At 44.8% G+C, this 19234-nt stretch overlaps 1 protein-coding gene across 5 annotated transcripts in view; it reads left to right on the forward strand.

The window, feature by feature from the left end:
- The first annotated feature begins 485 nt into the window (after window positions 1-485).
- Window positions 486-19234, forward strand: part of RBPMS (RNA binding protein, mRNA processing factor) — a 202867-nt gene continuing 184118 nt past the window's right edge. For 4 of the 5 annotated variants that reach the window (XM_010820301.4, XM_010820302.4, XM_005226042.5 and 1 more), the window contains exon 1: window positions 486-1007. In XM_010820301.4, the coding sequence (XP_010818603.1) occupies window positions 942-1007 (66 nt within the window). In that variant the 5' untranslated portion in view covers window positions 486-941. 5 annotated transcript variants of the gene reach the window in all.

Here is a 19234-nt window from a genome sequence, read left to right on the forward strand (position 1 = left end):
TGTCATTACCAGCTGCCCACTAGGTACTGAAGAGGAGGGGCAGGGATTGGGGAACGAATCCCTCGTGAAGAGCGAGCAAGCAAACAAAAGTAACACATCGCACTTCCCGGTCGCCGGAGCCCCGCTCCAAGCTGCGCGCACCGCCCGGCGGCCTCCAGGTGCCAGGCGGACCCAGCCTTTTGCCCTCCCCCTCGGCCCTCGCCCTCCGACCTACCGCGGAGTCGGGGGCCGGGGTCCGCCGCTTCCGCCCGCCGCCCGCCGCCCCTCCCCAGCGCGCGCCATCCGGCCGCGGGGCCGCAGCCCTCGGCGCGGCCCCTCCTCCCGCGGGGGGCTCTGCCGTCCCTCGTCCCGTCCCTCCGGGCTCCAGCCGGCAGCCCACGTCCAGGGAGGGCGGAGAGAGGAGGAGGGGCGGGGAGGGAGGAGAGAGCGGGGGGAGGGAGGCAGGCAGGCGAGAGAAGGGGAGCTGCTTGGAGCCCGGACTTCCCAGAGCCAGCCAGGAGCGCGCACTCGGCGGCTCTCCGGGTCCCGGCCGCGCCCCGCCGTCCCGCACCTCCCTCCTCCTCTCGGGGTACCCCTCGCCCCCTCCCTCCAGCAGTTGCTACGCCCGCGCCAGCGGCCGCCCCCCAGCCCCTCTCGGCCACATCCCCAACTCTGCGGACTCACTCCCGGGACGCGCGTCCTCGCCCCATCCTTTCTTCCTTCCTGCCTTCCCTCGCGCCCGCCCGCCCTCTCCAGGTCTCCCTAGCGGGTCGCGATTGTCTCCGTCCCCTCCGCGCTGCGCCGGCGCCTCGCCCTGCCCCGTCTCCCCCTCGCACTTCCTGAGTCGCCGGCCGCCGCTGCCCCGACTCCAGCCCGCGGCGCCCGGGGAAGGGAGAAGTGGGCGAGCGCGCCCTCGCCCAGCCCCGCGCCCTAGCCCTGCCCGGCGAGGGAGGACCGGGAAGATGAACAACGGCAGCAAAGCCGAGAAGGAGAACACCCCGAACGAGGCCAACCTTCAGGAGGAAGAGGTACGGAACGGCTCGGTGCCGGGGCGGGGACGACCTGGGACGGCGGCCGCGGGCTCTGCCCAGAGTGTGGGTGGGTGGCCGGCCGGCCGGCCGGCGGGGCGCGGGTCCCGGGGCGCCGGGCTGCGCTGGGGAAGGGGCACCGAGGGTTTGGGAATCGCCCTGGCGTGGAGACGCAGCCCCAGACTGCGGCCACGGGATGAGGGTGTATCATCGGAGAGTGTGTTTTGGTGGGTCCACGCGCGTCTGCGTGCCTGAAAATTGCGTAACTTTGAGGACTTTCCCGAGACCTCTGTAAGTATAATGGTCAGCTTTGTTTGCCCCGGATTTTAAAAGCGGAATCGAGAGCTGAGTCCTGGGTGACCTCAGATGATTGGGACCCGGAGGGTTAGCACTTAAGTTCTGCGTCTGGGGCTGGAAGTTGTGGGGTGTGTGTTTGTGTGGTTTAGGGAAAAAACTCGGGGAAAGTTCTCATGAAAAGACACCTTCCATTCCCTGCCCCCCCAACCCCCACAATATCTATGCGAAAAGTTCTCGGTGAAATATCTTTCCCAGCTAAGGCGTTTTGGATTAATAGATAACTCATCAGCCGCATTCTTCTCTGATGAGTCAAAGACCCCGAACCTGGCTGATTAGTTTTTGTAAATTTAGGGGCGTTGCGGTTGTGGGGCGCAGCATGCTGGAGTTTCCGACTTTGCAACTCGCGAAGTGTTGATCCAGACTATTTTAATAGGACTTTGACGTCTGAGCGTAAATTTTATGTGGTGCGTCCCTAACAACGGTAAAAATGCTGCGGCTGCAGAGCGTTCCTTTGGTAGAAACAAAACTCAGTACATGTAGGGGGCGGGGAACTCTGAACAATCGTTTCAGAATTTTGTCGTTGGGATATTTGCGTTATCTTGTTAAATGCGCTCTGTTCTTGTTCGTGCGTTATCTAGAACCCAGTAAACACTGTTTTCCGCCTACCTTTTGAAAAGCCCAGGAAATTGACTTCTGAAACATTCCAAAAGGAACTTTAGAGTGTATGTAGATGCAAGAAAGTATGCAGTCTAGATAAAAGTGTTCTTACAGAAAGGTGAACTGATTCCTAAGCGGTTAGGGTGTTCAGATGATTATGGAAATACTATTCCATGTAAACTAAAATTCTGATTGTGAAACCCAAGGTTGCGGAGGACTTAATACATTTAAGCCCTCAGCACTTGTAAAATGGGAACTATTTAAAGGGGGAAGACAGAGGAGCGCTCCAAGACCAAGCCAAACATTATGCAAAATAACAAGATTTTACTCTTAACACAGATGTTTGTGGGTGCAACCCAGGTGAAATGCTGTTGAGCCTGAAGTTGCCGTCTCATCTGAGCAAATCGCCTTTATTATTATAAACTGTTCTGAAAAGCATTGTTTTTACATGCTGGTTTTTTAAATTGCAAGTGATGGAATAGTACTGACATTCCTTCTCTCTCAAAAAGGTGGAGACTTGAATTGCAAGTTCCGCTTTTTTTCTTGAACCTCACTGTCTGCTTTCCTATTTTATTTTCCCTACCACTGAAATAATCTTTAAAAATGTAGCTTTTTTTTTTTGAGAATGCTGGAGTATTTTATTTTTTATAATTAATAAAAAATGTAGCTTTTGTAAGGAATTGCAATGGCTTCAGAAACCTTTCTGTTTCACTTAGATTGGCGATCTGTTGACTTCTAAGGGTAAGACTGTATTGCATGAAACCATCTTTCTTCACCTGAAAGAGAAACTTGTAAAAGTTCATTAGGGTAAACCAAAAACTTTTTTTTTTTTTCCTGCACACCATAAACTGTTTGATAGAATTAAGCAGAGAAAACTCAGGTTTTTCTTTTTTGACCTAGCTCAGCTTAACTGCCTGCAGCACTGGCCTGTTCGCCCAAACCCTGGGTGTCTTTATGTGCGAGGCTGTGTACCAGTAAAATCACAGGTGATTCCAATACAATCGCTGTCTCTTAACCTGTCCTGTTGCCTTAAGTCTTTCTTAATGGCCCGTGGTTCCAGAAAGTATGTCTTTTTAGCTAGATACTTGTTATTTTAAAAATAAGGGGACAGATTAAAAAATCTTAGAACCCAAGCTGTACAAGAGATGGAGTAGACAAAACAGATACACCGTGAAGGGAGAGGTTTTATGATGTTAAAAATTTGGTAAAAGAAGTTGGCCTCAATGATCTAGGTAATTTTGCCCTAATTCCCTGTTTGGGGTTTATGTTTTGTTTGTGAAAAACTCCTTTTTTCCCCAACCCTGAAAGCCACAAGTAAAACACATGTGTTTGAGTCCCATTAATGTGCTCAGCAGTATACAAAACCACCCGAATGGTCCTTTCCCTTGCCCACCCAGGAATCAGCAGTTTGTCCTCAAACACATTGGAAAGCCACGCAGTGGAGGATTCCAGTAAACAGAACACACACATAAATGTATATATACATAATGACTGTTTTTTAACTTCTGGTAGCCATTGAGCTGATGAGGAGGAGTAAGTCCAGTCATCTTTGAGGGAAAATAGTTCATTTCCTAGATCATCAGGGTTATTTAGACTTTCTCTATCAACAAAATCCAGGTTTTATTCCACCCCCTCCCCCCCCCATGTAAGCGTGTTCCTTTATCTTCTGGTACATTTCAGCGGCCCACCTCCTGGTTTGAGGGCTTCTGAAGCTCACTCTGAAACAATGATGCTGAAACACTTCCTTTAGTTCCATTTCTATAGAAGGAACAGTCTTGAGACCTAGGAGCATTTCTGCAGCTTTTGAAGTAAGGTTGGAAGTTTTTGAGACTTTGGGCAGGATATACTCTTCTGCTTTGGGTAATATTTAAAACTTTGAGGAAAAATAATTTTAAGATTTGGCTAGCCAATAGTGCAAGAGAGGATACATCTGGCTTTCTGGCTTCTAGTGTGCTGTACATGCGTATTCCTATGCAACTTGTCCCGGTAAAGAAGAACCGGTTGTCAAAATCTTTGGCATCTGAGATTTACAAGGCTTCTGTATACATTTGTGTAGGGCAGACAAGACTGGGTGACTGAATAACAGGGCAGTAGAGCTTTTCTTACATAGCTTTACAGTTAATAAAAAATTCCTCGAATTTACCTCTACTTTTGGACTAGACATTCTTCTCTTCAAATACTTCACACTTGACAAGTTTCAGTACTGTTAATATGTGAGAGACATAATTTTTTGGCTTGAAGTTCTGTATATTGAAACAGTCTTGTAGTAGATATTATTTTTGATCCCTGAATTTTCAAAATGGAAATCAGATAAATTGGTCTTATTTTTACTTTTATGGTATGCCGTTGGACACTTTTCAGGCTGATTACGAATCATTTCTAAAAGGTGTGTTATTACGTCGAAGCACTGGTGTGTGTTTTCTCCTTAAATTGCTGTGAACATTCTTTAAAACAAAACTTGGCCTTGTTGGAATATTGATCAAAAAGATGTTTGGCAGATGGTGGTCCGAAATCACAAAGTCAAGTGTTGAGAAGTTTAATACAGATCTTTACCTCGCATTCTACATTTTAAAGTGCTTTGTAATTTTTCCCAAATAACTGGGGTCATGAAGAAAATTGTTTCTGATATAATTGGCACAGAGAAATGTGTGGTGGTTTGATGCGTCAACCTCAGGTTTTCATTGAGCATTAAGATTAATCAGTATTTTGACCTGGGGAAAATTACCGAATGGTTTTGTACAGTTTTACCAAGTTTGGAGTTTGTTACTCCAAATCAAATCAAATACAGTAAACTTACATTTCAGTCATAAATAGGATTCGGTGACAGCGTTTTGGATGAAAATGTGATGATTTCATAGTAAAGTGATGCTGCAAGACCACTGCCAATATGGCATGCCCTTAGTTTTCCAGAAGTGGTTTTAAAATTTCCATGATAAACCCTGACCCTCACATGCAGTCATCTGTTTCTAAGGGCATTTGTGTGTTTAATGCTCTCATTGGAGATGCTTTCATGTAAATTTTGCAGGTTCATCTTAATTTTCCACTTTGAGGATAGAACTGTGACGTTGGTGATGGGGCAATAAAATGGGAATTCTTGGGCACTGCAATGAGGGCATGAATTATTGCGGCTTTCAGAAGGACTTTGGCACTCTATGTCAAATTTTCAAGCCCTTTTATTCCGTGCTTTTATTTTTAGAAATTTACCCCAAGGAAATAAGCATGCACAAAGATTTATTTGTAGGATGAATATTGGTTACTTATGACAGACATATATAGAATCTGTGAATTTTCACTAACAAGGAAATTGCTAAGTAAATCGTTGTGTAATTTTTCAAAGAGAATATTATGTGGCCATTAAAAGCCACATTTTAAAAGAATGTACCTAAGTGTATTTACCTTTTTGGGGGGGAGTGGCTTAAAACATTTATTCTCTCAGTTCTGGAGGCTAGAAATCTGGAATCAGTATTTACCTCTCTGAATGCTGTAGTAGAGAATCCGACTTAATCTTCCAGTGTCTGCATTTTAATTGAGTTAATTCACATGACATTACATGAAAAAAGTAAAAATGAAAGTTTGCTATTACGTGATGCCAATTTTTAAAAATAATTGAATATGAATACAGACAATGTGGTGGATTACAGGTCTTTGTATTTACCTTGTGATGCTTTTCTGGGTTCTCTGAATTTTCTGTAATGAACATAGGCACAGAAGCAGTTCTAGGTCTTTGCTTAGAAGATTTCATTAAATACCCTTGCAGTATCTGTAGGTGTCACAAAACCATTGTGCCGGCCACGTTGCATTTTGCTCGCAAGCCTTGCCCCAGGAATCAGGCCTCCATTCCTCATAGCATGTTTATCTCACTCATTTCCCTGTCCTGTCTGTTCCTAGTGATCTTACTTAGCCTGCTCTCCTCGTTCTGACGTTCTTCCTCAATCCATCCACACATATGCTGCCAGATGCTCTGGTGCCCAACTCCGTCAGCACTTGGTGAAGTTTAAATATGACCTTCAAGATTGCTCTTGGTGCTCCGTAATATTCTGTACACCATTTATTTCAACCAGTTTCCCCCTCTCGGGCGAGCTTGAGCTGCTTTCTAGGCAAAAGCCAAGGTTCAGCTTGCATTTTGCAAGATCCCATCACCTGAATGTCTTATCCCAAAGAGATGACTTTCCTCAGATTTCCAGAAGTTATATTCTTCTATCAGCATTTAACTCCTGGGTCATTATCTTTAAAAAAAAAAAAAGCTGTGCCATCTTACCAGAGTATTTCTAATCCCCAGCATGTCCCCAGGTAACTACCACCCACACATGCTTACACCTGTGTGTGCACATATAATCCCTGATGAGCAACTTATGAACGTAGGAAATATCCTTACTGGTAGGAGTGGTGGCCATGACCTTGAATAGGTAAGCTCTCAAAAAGCAGCCACTTAACTTCATGTGCAATTTAGAGCCTGTGATGGATGGACCCCCCCCCCCCGAAGTGACCTCCCCCACGTGTCACCTGCAGCCTCCCTTTGAGCCCAGAGGCCAGTGTGCCGGGTCCATCTAACAGTGTGGGCCCCTCATCTCCAGGTGCAGCTGGGGCTTCACTGTTAGAATGTGGCGTCTGCTGTGGGATCCGTTCTGACCTTTTGGACCAGGGCTGCTGGGAGCTCCGGTTCGATGCGAGAGGAACCTTCCCAAATGAGCTTGCTCTGTGTGACCTGTGTGACTGCCACTTTGGAATGTTTGTGTTCCTTTTCATTTGGCACCTTAGTGTCTGCCCTGGGGTAGGGGAAACGGAATGCAAATGGTCCTCTTGAACAGTGCTTGCTTTGGTGAAAGGAAAAATTTAGGAAGGAATGAAGAGAATGAACCTTAGTAAAAGCTGGGGCAGAAGTGGCAGCCTGGCTCTGTGGGGCTTGAGGCCAGCTGGGACCAGGCCTTTAAAGAGATGCTCTGTTGATTGGAGAGTGTCATCGGGGATGACCTTGTCTGCCTTGTGGGGATAACTTGGGTGTGATTGCACCGACTCACGTCCCTCCCTTTAAGTGTGTGGGGAGGATATTGCAGGCCACTTCAGTGCATTGTGTGTGTTGGGGGGCAAGTGGGGAGTGCCTGACTGCAGAGTTGATCAGAGCAGAGTTGCCTAGTTTGTGGCCTGGTATCTTTGCTGGGCGTCCCAGGTGGCTCAGTGGTAAAGAATCTGCCTGCCAATGCAGGAGACTCTGGTTCGATCAGGAAGATCCCCTGGCGAAGGAAGTGGCAACTCACTCCAGTATTCTTGTCTGGGAAATCCCATGAGCCTGGCGGGCTACAGTCCATGGGGACGCAGAGTCAGACACGACTCAGCGACTGAGCACGCACGCACGTCTTTGCTGAGTGCAGAAAAAAGAAAATTCTGAACTACTTGATCCTGGGAAATTTTCAGAGATCTTTTTAGCCATTCACCCAGGTAAGAATTATTAACTTTTGAGTATTTACTCTGTGCCGAGTACTGGCCAAGCACTTTTATATGCGTCTTCTGACTCATCCCCACAATGAGCTAATGTAGGGATCAGGGCAATGACGAAACTCATCATATGGGGAGGTGACTGACATCCTGAGTGACTTGGGACCTTGAAGGTTCTGAGGAAGCCAAGATCTGGGACAAAGCTCCGTCTCTTAAGTTGCTCCTAGGTTTAGTGGAGGGGGCCTTGTGTGCACAGGTACCATCTAGCACTGTGTTCAGTTAAGTGAGGCTGTAGTTTGAGCTGGAAACCAGTCAACACTCTTAAGGAGGGAGAGGGTCATGGAGCTATATCAAAGGAAACTTTTTTTTTAAAAAAAGAGGTGATACTGGGATATTTTTTTTTTCCAGGTGAGGGAAGGATTGAGGCATTAGGGGAAAGATGGTCCAGTCAAAGGGATCGGGCCTTCTATGAAGATACAGAGGCTTAAGAGGTAAAACAAGCAGGGGAGAAAGGGGAAGTACGGATGATTGGGGTGGGAGAGGGATGGAGGAGTCCCTTCCGCTCCAGGGACCAGCATGCTTCCTGTGAGGGGAGCGGACTTCTGTGCAAGGGGGACGTGGCATCCTGGGATGTTCCATTGAGGAAGTGGATGCATTAGGTTTCAAGGCTAACGCTGCAGGAATCCTGCTCTCAAAATAAGACAGTGGCTGCTGGTGGTGACTGAGCCTGGCAGGGGCAGGAGAGGTGTTCACGGGCTGCAGTAACTGTCAGATGCTCCAGAGAGGAGACTGGTAGCTCCATTCATGGAGCCTCTTGGATTTCTCTTTCGGATGATTAGCTGCATGGTGGTTGTATTTGTAGAAGCCAGAAAATTTACCTTGAAAGGGGAAGAAAAGGCTACTGGGAGGTGAAGAGGTTGGATTTGAGATGCAGAGGTCTGCTCTTGCAAAGAAATTTTCACAACAATTCAAGGTTATGTGGGACTTCCCTGGTGGCTCAGGGGTAATGAATCTGCCTGCAGTGCAGGAGACATGGGTTCAGTCCCTGGATCAGGGAGATCCCCTGGAGGAGGGCATGGCAACCCACTCCAGTATTCTTGCCTGGAGAATCCCATGGACAGAGGAGCCTGGCAGGCTACAGTCCATGCATGGAGTTGCAAGAGAGACATAGGGACTCAACAACAACAAATAAGATTATGTAGCTGGTCATCGAAAAGGTGGGTGATTATGAACTGAGTGCCCAGAAAATTAGAGAGGGTGTAGGACCCCAGTTCCTAGGAAACCTTGCAAGGGTAGGCAGCAGAAGATGGACAATTGACTTAAAATTTGAAGCTTTTTTTTTTTTTTTTTTAAGGCATGGTGGGGGGGCAGGGTGAGGGAGAGAGCTGCACATTCTCAGAAAAAGTTAAAGCAATATTTTAAATGCACTCTCAATTTAGGAACACGAAAATGTATTGCATATAATCTGCCTAGTTATACTAGTGTTCAAGATACTTAACCATTTGAAAGGCTGATTTGGAGGAGCCTAAGAAATCTAGGTATATATAGTGTATATTATATCCTTTTATTTTTCCTTTCATCAGCAGTCTTTGAACATTGTTTTCCTCTAAAATTTGCAGTTCACGCTTAGACTTTTACTTAAACTTTTCTTTTCCCAAACCTTTACCTAGAAGGGACATAAAATTTGCAAATGGATTTGGAAGGTAAAGATGGAAGGCCTGAAGAGGCTTGAGTATTTTTATAAGAAAATCCCAAGTTGCTTTGTTCTTTTTCATTTCATAAGGGTTGGGGGAGTTAGAATGAGTCTTTGGCTAGAGCCCAAAGTCGTCTCTTCTGTGGGTTATATTTTCAATTTATTCATTTCGTTTGCTGCTTTTTTTCTGCTCACAGCGAAGTGTCAGCTTGTGAATAAAGAAATGCGGTCCAGGAATTTAAGAATAAACAATTGTGTTTCTCATAGGTTTTAACCCTACTGCAACCATTCTGATGCACATTATGTAGAATACGGGAGTTAAGAAAAGGAAATGGCAGTAATAAATGCCAATCACACCAAGGAAGATGGTTCCAAATTCCAGGCTGTAATACAGTATTGTTACACAAATTTAAAACGCTGAGGGGTTGCTGACAGCATAGCTTAGTTCGGTCACCCCCTTCAGACTTTGCAAACATACAAAGAAATTTAGGCATCTCAGAATCATAGTGCATCTCATGAGCCCACAAAAAGAAGTTAGAGACTAATTTCTACTTTCAGTTAATCTTTATTTCTCATGAGTATTTTTGTCTCTTAAACATTATTTGCTCTTCCTAAATTCTTATGTCACCAGGTAGATATGCTGGCAGGTGGCCAACTTTAAGAAATCCTAGAGATTAAAAAAAAAATTTTTTTCCCCTCAGATCCCCAGGATCCTGTTTTATGAACATTTATTTTTTTGATGCCCACCTGTAGGATGGATAGTTTTGGCCTCATGAGAGAAGGGATGGCTCAGAAAGTGCTATCTTATTACAGAAGTACCAGAATTTCCTTTGTGCTCAGAGAAGTGCTACAAAAGTGTAATTACTTTACCCAGCATGTGTGATTTACAGGCCTGAAAATGTGCGAGTTTCCAGAAGCATTTGTTTTTATATACAGTATCCCTCTAAGCCGGCAGGATGTGTTTTGGGCCAGGGAGGGGACACACACAGCCCTCTCCACTGTGACACACACTCACTCACGCTTCCCGTCCTGTCCTGTGCCTTCCATGGGATGCTGGGTGACGAGAGAGTGAAAATGTCGGTAATTGCTTCTCTGGGCCTTGCTTATCCTGAGAAGAAACACAAGCTGTCCTGGAGTCCAGTCAGCCTCCCCTCTGCCAGATCAGTGTGTCCTGAGTCTGCCTTCTCTCCTCTCTACCCTTCTAAGCCTGTTTCTTTTTTTTCTAGGAACTCCAAGCATTTTCCCAGCAGTGACCAAAACAACAAAAAAGGTCAGAGCCAGTGCTGAGACCATTTTTGTTGCAAACATTATTTTTTAGTCTTCAGAGGTATAAAAAAATTGGAGGGATAATTGAAGATCAGGTGCGTGGCCCCCCGTATAATCAAACTTATAAAAGCTTTTATGGATTCTTGGCACATTGATTCACTAAGCATCTGTGGACTAATGTCGTCTCTTAAGCACTGCACTTTGAAATTTTTTCTTCTGGAGTATAGTTGTTTAACGGTGTTTCACGTGATTCAGTTATCCATATACATGCATCTACTGTTTCAAATTGTTTTCCCATTTAGGTTATTACAGAGTATTGAGCAGGGTTCCCTGTGGTATACAGTAGGTCCTTGCTGGTTAAGTATTTTAAATGTAGCAGTGCGTACACTAAGTGTGTACTTTAGCCAGTGTGCACTTTAACACAATGAGGTGTTCTCATGTTTAGGGATGAGGAAACCAAGGCTCTGAGAGATTAAGTAATTTAAAGTTTTATTTGTAAGTGGTGCTAGGAGCTGAAAATCTCTATAGTGGTATGTGGGGTTCATGTAATCGGGGCCTGCTGGTCTCCCTGACCTCATCCACCAGGAGTCACAGCTTCATTCATTATGCTTCAGCTGCTGGGCCTTACTTAAGTCTCTCCAACATGCCAAGCCTGTTGCTGCCTCAGGGCCTTTGTATGTGCTGTCCTCTCCTTTCCGCCTGGGAAACCATACACCCAGGCATGAGGCAGCCTTGTCCTTCTCATTCATTCAGATCTCACTTCAGATGTTACTCAGAGGGACCTTTGACCTCCAAGTTCAAAGGAGCCCCAAGTTCCCAACCACTGTCAGCTTCCTCTTATTTTCCCTACAGGACTTCTTTCTCACTGATGTTACCTTGTGTACTTGCCTTGTACTCCTGGAATGTGACTCTGGTCTCGTTTAAGGCAGTAATTCCAGCGCCTGGAACAATGAGTGGACCTGCCCAATGCATTTGTTGTTTGTTAAATGACTGGAATACAAACCCACTTGTCAAATTCTGAGGCCTGTACAATACATTCCATCATCCTAAACCTTTTCCAGCAGTTTTTCAGTTCAGTCACTCATTCGTGTCCGATTCTTTGCGACCACATGGACTGCAGCATGCCAGGCTTCCCTGTCCATCACCAACTCCCAGAGCTTGCTCAAACTCATGTCCATCGAGTCGGTGATGCCATCCAACCAACTTATCCTCTGTTGTCCCTTTCTCCTCCTGCCGTCAATCTTTCCCAGATTTTCAACATTTCCCAGCAGTTTTTAGATTAAATCTTAACGTTGCCTTTAAGATGATCACTTCTGGATTCCCATTTAATTACATCAGAAAGGACAATTAGCACATGCTTTTAAGCCAGAAATTTTGGATGGGAAGTGATGAGTCCCGTGGAGATGAAGAGGGTGGGAGAGAAAAGCTGATTTTCACATGTAAAGATCTGCTTCCCCTTGTCCAGTAAAAATGGAAACCGAGTACAATTTCCACAGAAGCAGGAGTGAAGTGTGGGCCGCCCAGATAGTGATAAGTTGAGTGGAGCAGGGTGACTTGGATTCCTGCTTTGCAGATGTGCTGTTGGTTTGCAAAGAGTTAATGTTAACAGCCCAGGTGGAATTGATTTGGAAATAGACACACAGGCCTTTGATTCAGTCTAGCCTCCAGCTCAGTGTGCTTTCTTCGCTTTGCAAAGTGAGAAGGCAAGCGATGCAGGACGCTGTGGGCTTTAGCTGGCCCTGTTGAGCCCGTGAGCACCTGTGCAGTAGCCCCAAGGCCGCCACTAATCTGAGCCCTGCGAACCCTTAGGGAGGCACCTCACAGCCACTGGTCAGCCTCACAGACTCAGGAGTTGCTTTTATTCCCTGTAAAACACAACAGATAACAGGTTAGGATGAAAGAAATCTAAGTCATCCTTACTTTGGTCATCGGATTGTCTGTTAATCGAGCCCACGAAGGCACTCATGAAAGGCACTCAGGCCATTGGCATGTTCTTGTTTATGGCCTTCAGGTCTAATACTTAAACCTAAACAGACTTTTTATTTTTCTTTTTGGCCACCTGTGCGGCAGGTGGGATCTTAGTTCCCCAACCAGGGATCGAACTTGTGTCCCCTGAAGTGGAAGCATGGAGTCTTAACCACTGGACCACAGCGGAATTCCAAGAGCAAACTTTTTAAACTTTGCCGTCGTCCAGTGTCTGATAGTCTTGGAACCAGTGGTATATAATCTTTTTATTAGTTGGTTCTTGACCAAATAAATCATCAGTACTCTTTAAGATCCCCTGGAGAAGGGAATGACAACCCACTCCAGTATTTTTGCCTGGAGAATCCCATGGACAGAGGAGCCTGGAGAGTCGCAAAGAGTGGGACACGACTGAGTGACTAACATACACGTTAAAAAAAAATTATTACACCTTTTTTCCCTTTTGTAAGGGACCTAGGACAAGTCACTTAAGTATCTTGTTTCCCTAACTAAAATATAGAGATGGAGAGTCAACGCTTGCTATGCATTCAAAGAACTGTAAGTTTTTCTATTTCATCCCACTTTTCATCTCCTCTGTGTGATGCCAAGTGCTGTGGTGGCCCGCCAGCCCAGATACATCCGGGGTGGAGGGGGAGAGACTGTTTGGGAGGAAAGGTTTTAAGCCTGAGATTGTTTTGTTTTTGTTTTTCGCTAAGCAAATCAGTGCCTCTTCTGGAGAACTGGGTGGGAGTTTCTGGGTGTGAGCTAACGGCAGGAAATGACCCTCTCTAAACAAAAGGACTCTTTAAGGCCCATCCTGAGTCTTTGTGTTTCTCGAGGAGGGGTTATGCAGAAAACCAGAGCTAGGAAATTAATCTCTGCTTTTAGCCTTTCTAAGGCGGGGAGGGGAGAAAGAAGATTCCTTCCCTGCTCACCCTCCTAAACGTCCTAGGGGCCCGCCAGTACCCACTGTGAGTGCAGAGAGGTTTAAGAGCAAGGCAGGTCTTTGGGCCACTGTGCCTTCATGCGTACAACATGCAAAGAAACACCAGGTTGGGTAGAATTACACCTACTGTGACCTTCAGTTTTAACCTTGGCTTTCAGCTGCTGCTTGAAAAAACCCATCACCAGCAAAATGCAGAATGGGGAAAGGAGAAGAAAGGAATATTTTGTATGATCTATTAGTTGGGGTGCTAAGTAATGTGAACGTCGCTCAGTTGTGTCCGACTCTGTGCGAGTCCGTGGATAGTCCATGGAATTCTCCAGGCTAGCATACTGGAGTGGGTAGCCTTTCCCTTTCCAGGGGATCTTCCCAACCCAGGGATTGAACCCAGGTCTCCGGCATTGCAGGCAGATTCATTAGCAGCTGAGCCACCCCCATAAATAAATCAAAGATTTGAATACTACATTAACCACAGTCTTCATTTTTCTAAATCTTAACAGATAAGAGCCGGTGACTTCTGCCAGTTGATTAACACAAGGCATTTCTAAGCTTTTCTGTGTTAGATGGCAAGCCCATATGAAGAAACGTTGGGCCTTGCCCCTTCTTTGGCATGCTGCTTCTCTTTAAAGTGACCGTTCACTGGATTTCTGTATCTGTAGGGCTGAGTCCCTCTGCTGTTCACGTGAAACTACCACCACGTTGTTAATTGGCTATACCTCAATACAAATTTATCTTGCTGTTAAAAATAAATTATAAAAAATGGCCATTATATCAATATTTATACTGGAGGATTCTGAATTTATATTGCTAGGGAAGTGTCGATAGTTCTGTCTTATCAAAAATTATTTTGCTTTTACACATTCTTGCTGACTTGCAGTAATGAACTTCTTCCAGGCACACCACTTTTATTTTTTTAAAGGAATATAAATCTTCCCACTAATAATTAGAAACACATATTTTGTTGAAAATGGTTTTGTGGTTTTACTTCATTTTCAGAGTGAAAACGACAAGCATCTTCTCCAAGAAACTTCCTTAGCTTACTATTTTAGGCTTTATATTGTAACTGTATTTTTAGAAAGGCCTGCCGATGTATTTGGTGGGTACAATGTGGTGGGGTCGGGGGGGCGGGGGTGCGGAGGAGGGTAGAGAGGTGGATTCTGTCACAGCACCAGACACTTAACAGAATCGCAGAGATAAGATTAAAGCCAATGCTTGGATCCCAGAATGAAAGGATTTTGTCTGGATGTTGCATGTGTTGAAAGACTCTGTATCTCAGATAGGAACTGAGTGTAGTATCATTGTAAATTCCAAGGTTTACAGGGGGAAACTACTCTTGTTAAATTCTAGTGTCTGATGCGTCAGTAGGTTTTCTCATTTTCTTAATAAACTTGAGAGAAAGGTTACTGTTGTAGTGTTAGTAATTTACAGATAGGAAAATTACACATTGACTTAGATTCCTTTGGAGGCTTATGGTATACATTTGGCATGTGTTTTTCATTTGTGAAAGATGACTTATTTTTCAGTTATTATCTGTGTAACATCACTTGTTATTTTTACAAAGATTAAAATACCAGCGATGATCTGCTCTCGGCATTTAAGCACTTATTTAACTACAATGTCTGGCCAGTAGAGTTCTTTGCATTGAGAACCATCCTGCATCTGTCTCGGTAGTGACTGGGACCAAATTCCCAACCTGCATTTTTTACACAGGTTAGGGTGTGGTTTAGCTGGATTTTGGGAATGAAGCGTGTCTGATTGTATTAGGTGGAGGGACAGCTTTTTCCGTAGCTCTGTCCACTCGTGCAACTCCTGGTAAACCTTGAAACAAACTTGAAAATGTCCTGATCGGGAATGTTCTTGGATGATCAAAAGGAAGCGTCTTGCCCTCTGCATCTGTTGCTGTTTGGTCATAGTGCACCCAGCCTGCTGACTCTGTGTCTTAAAAACAAAAACAAAAGCCACTAGGGAGGGAGCAAAGAACTCAAAAATACGCGTGGGGCTTTGGAATATGGTGAGTTTCTGGTTTTGGCAGATGATCATTTGAGAAGTTTTAACCATTAAGTTGTCCCTTCTCCCCTCCCAAAACCCCCCAGTTTTAATTAACAATTAACCAGTATGAAAATTGCTCTTTATTACTATTATAAATCATGGGTCATGATTATACAGAAATCCTATTGGTCTTATTCTGAACTTCACTGTAAAGTGTTATTTCTTTTGTTGTTGTTTAACAAGTCGTGTTTCTAAGTCGTTGTCTAACTCTGCGACCCCATAGCCTGTAGCAAGCCAGGCTTCCCTGTCCTTCACTATCTCCTGGAGTTTGCTCAAACTCCTGTCCATTGTGTCACTGATGCCATCCAACCATCTCATCCTCTGTCACCTTCTTCTCCTCCCGCCTTCAGTCTTTGCCAGCATCAGGGTCTTCTCCAGTTATGTTGAATCTTCGTATCAGGTGCCCAAAGTATTGGAGCTTCAGCATCACTCCTTCCAGTGAATATTCAGGGTTGATTTCCTTTAGGATTGCCTAGTTTGATCTCCTTGCAGTTTAAAGGACTTTCAAGAGTCTCCTTCAGCGCCACAATTCAAAAGCATCAATTCTTTGGGGCTCGGCCTTCTTTATGGTCCAGTTCTCACCCTCATTCCCAGTTGGCACTAGGTGGTAAAGAACGTGCCTGCCAGTGCACGCGGGTTTGATCCCCGGGTTGGGAAGATCCCCTGGAAGAGGGCATGGCAATGCACTCCAGTATTCTTGCCTGGAGAATACCATGGACAGCCTGGCAGGCTACAGTCCACAGGGTCGCAAAGAGTCAGACACGATTGAAGTGACTGAGCACTGTTAGCCCTCACATTCATACATGACTTCCTTATTCACTAATCAAGTCAGTCCCAAGTAAAAGCTTGGGTGCTGCTCACAGCAGGAGACCCAGGCATAGAAATCCAGCAACTTGACCTCAGCCCTCCGACTCATCCCCGTGCGTTCTGAAATCTTGCCACAAAACTTAAAGGCATTGTATTCTCCAAATTGAAACTGCAGTCATATTCCTTGGAAAAGGTATACCGTAAATACATCACTTCCCGCCCCCGGTGGGTTAATTTGCAGCCATACAAATAGGTTTGGGATGAAGAGTAAGCATATCGTTCGTTGTATAATCCTGGAGTGGTTTCCTTTGTCCGAAGCTGTAGGGTGTTAATTCCATTTTTTGTTGTTGTTTTGGACATCTGTGGCCCCCACTCCTGTAATGGGCCACAGTTTAGCTTCCGTGTACAGCCTAGGTGATCTCCTGAGTAACTGCTGCATATTTTAAATCCTTTTATTGCAGTCATGTCTCCCAACACTAAAATAATATAGCTCCATTGGATTTTTAATTTATCTGGTTTGTATTATCGAGACTACCAAAATGCATAACCACTTGTTGACTTAATTGGATGACATTGGGTGGGTCCAAATTTCTTCACTTCTCCCCGCCCCCAAAATAAAATCTTTTATTTTTTTTAAATAGCAAAAAGTTTACTTACATTATCCTTTTTTTGCCTTCTCCTCATTCCAAAAATTAAGCAAAAAAAAAAAAGCTATAAAATTTGTTAAATTTTTTTTCTTTTTGTTAAAATCTTATAATTTCTTTCTCTACAAGTAGCGTTAATATTTTGGTGTATATCTTATTTATATGCTTTTCTGTGTGTATGAGTGTTAACACACTCACTTCCTTCTTTTTTTTTTTTTACAAAAATGAGATCATACCATAATAGTGTTTAGTTACATTTGATTTTCTTTTGACATTATGAGTATCTTTGCATGCCAGTGGATAACAGTCTGTAGCCTCATCTTTGTTTTTCTTCTCTAAGGTTCTAATTAGTTATCTATTTTATACATAGTGTATATATGTCAGTCCCAATCTCCCAATTTATCCCACCTCCGTTTTCCCCCTCTTTGTGTCCTTATATTTGTTCTCAGCCCCCTCTTTAATTCTTAATACTGTGCCGTGGTAAGGATGTGCCTTCATTTATTGAACTATTTTTTGTTACTGAGCAATGACTTTGTTTCCAGCTTTGTGATATAAACTGTATATCCTCCTAGCTAAATCTGTGTGTACACCCTTAGTGATTTCTTTCGCTTAGACCCTTAGAAGTTGTCATTTCTGGGTCAAAGGACTTACATTCCTTTTTAAAGACATTTTGATGTTTATTGCCAAATCTTCTCAAGAAACAATTGTACTAATTTATACTCCCACCAGCAGAAGGCAGTGGCACCCCACTCCAGTACTTTTGCCTAGAAAATTCCATGGACGGAGGAGCCTGGTAGGCTGCAGTCCATGGGGTCGCTAGAGTCGGACACGACTGAGTGACTTCACTTTTACTTTTCACTTTCATGCGTTGGAGAAGGAAATGGCAACCCACTCCAGTGTTCTTGCTGGAGAATCCCAGGGATGGGGAAGCCTGGTGGGCTGCCGTCTATGGGGTAGCTCAGAGTTGGACATGACTGAAGCGACTTAGCAGCAGCAGCAGCATACTCCCACCAAGAGTATTAGCAGGTCCATTCTCCTGCATCCCTGGCCACTGCAGTTTTTAAATCTCTCAAAGGTTGCTTCTTCACCCAATGGCTCAGGGGTAAAGAATCCACCTGCAGTGCTGGAGACTCAGGTTCAATCCCTGGGTTGGGAAGATCCCCTGGAGGAAGAAATGGTAACCCATTCCAGTATTCTCACCTGGGAAATCCCAAGGACAGGGGAGCCTGGTGGGCTACAGTTCACGAAGAATTGGACATGACTAAGCGGCTGAACACAGCACACACTGATCTGTACAACACCTGGGTGTTACACTTTGAATTTTTTTTTTTTAGTGTCCATTATTTATTTGGCTGCACGGGTCTTCGTTGTGCCCCACAGGTTCCTCCGTCTTCGTTGGCAGCATACGAGATCTTTAGTTGCAGCATGTGAGATCTGGTTCCCCGATCAGGGATTCATACCTGGGCCCCCTGCATGGGGAGTGCCACGTCTCTATATTGACTTCTTTAACCCCACTTCAAGACAACCCAGTTGTCTCAGGTACTGCTGTAGGCACTAAAATACTTAGCAGTTCATTTCTGGAACTGTTATTCTTGAGTTCCCTTGAACCCAATGAAAAGTATTGATTTTGTGATCCTTGATGTATATTTATATTTAGGTCCTTGATGTATATTCTGGCTAAAAATGTAATGACTGGGTGGCGAGGCCAGTACTTGAGGTGTTCTGTGCGCATGGATAGAATTTCATTGCATTGGTTGCAATATCTAGTGAACTAGTAACACTGCTGATTAAACCGTATTGTAAGGTGAATCCTGATCTCAGAGATGTTACTTGGTGGGGAGATGTCAGAGCCAGTGGATATGTCCTTGTAACTCTCCTTTTCTTGTCTCAAGGCTTGAGGTAAGCATAGAGACACCTGGAGACACATTGGTCAGTCTGACATAAGTTTTGGTGGACAGTTAGCCAGTTCTATCCCTGGAAAGAACTTCTATGGACACAGTTAAAACAGTAATGCCTTTCCTTAGGCATAGACACTCCAGTGGTCCTTTTCCTCCCCTCTAGATTGAGGAGGGCGCCTGGACCTCAGTGTAGACACTGTCTTGAGGATTCCTCAGTCTGAACGAGGGACCATCAGCACTTTCTCGTCTGCTCCAGAGGGGATGTTTTCACCATGATGCCCATAATGTACCAAGAGCTACATGTGGCTGAGGAGTGGGGCTCAGGTCTTCCTGTGTGGGTTGGGCAGTCTCCATTAACCCCAGCCCACAAGGTCTTCTTAATTGTTTCAAGAACATTCCTGCAGAGCACACGCCCTCCACAAAGCCTACACAGATGTTCTTAGAGTGTGGCTCTAGGAAATGAGCAGATGTAATGGAAACCTCAATCTTGACTCATTCTGACTGTTGCATATGAATGGAATTTGCATCTCATTTTGCATTTACTCGAACATTATTTCAGGGCAAATTCCCACTGAGGT

The sequence above is a fragment of the Bos taurus genome, chromosome 27 (genome assembly GCF_002263795.3).
Source record: "Bos taurus isolate L1 Dominette 01449 registration number 42190680 breed Hereford chromosome 27, ARS-UCD2.0, whole genome shotgun sequence".
NCBI lineage: Eukaryota > Metazoa > Chordata > Mammalia > Artiodactyla > Bovidae > Bos > Bos taurus.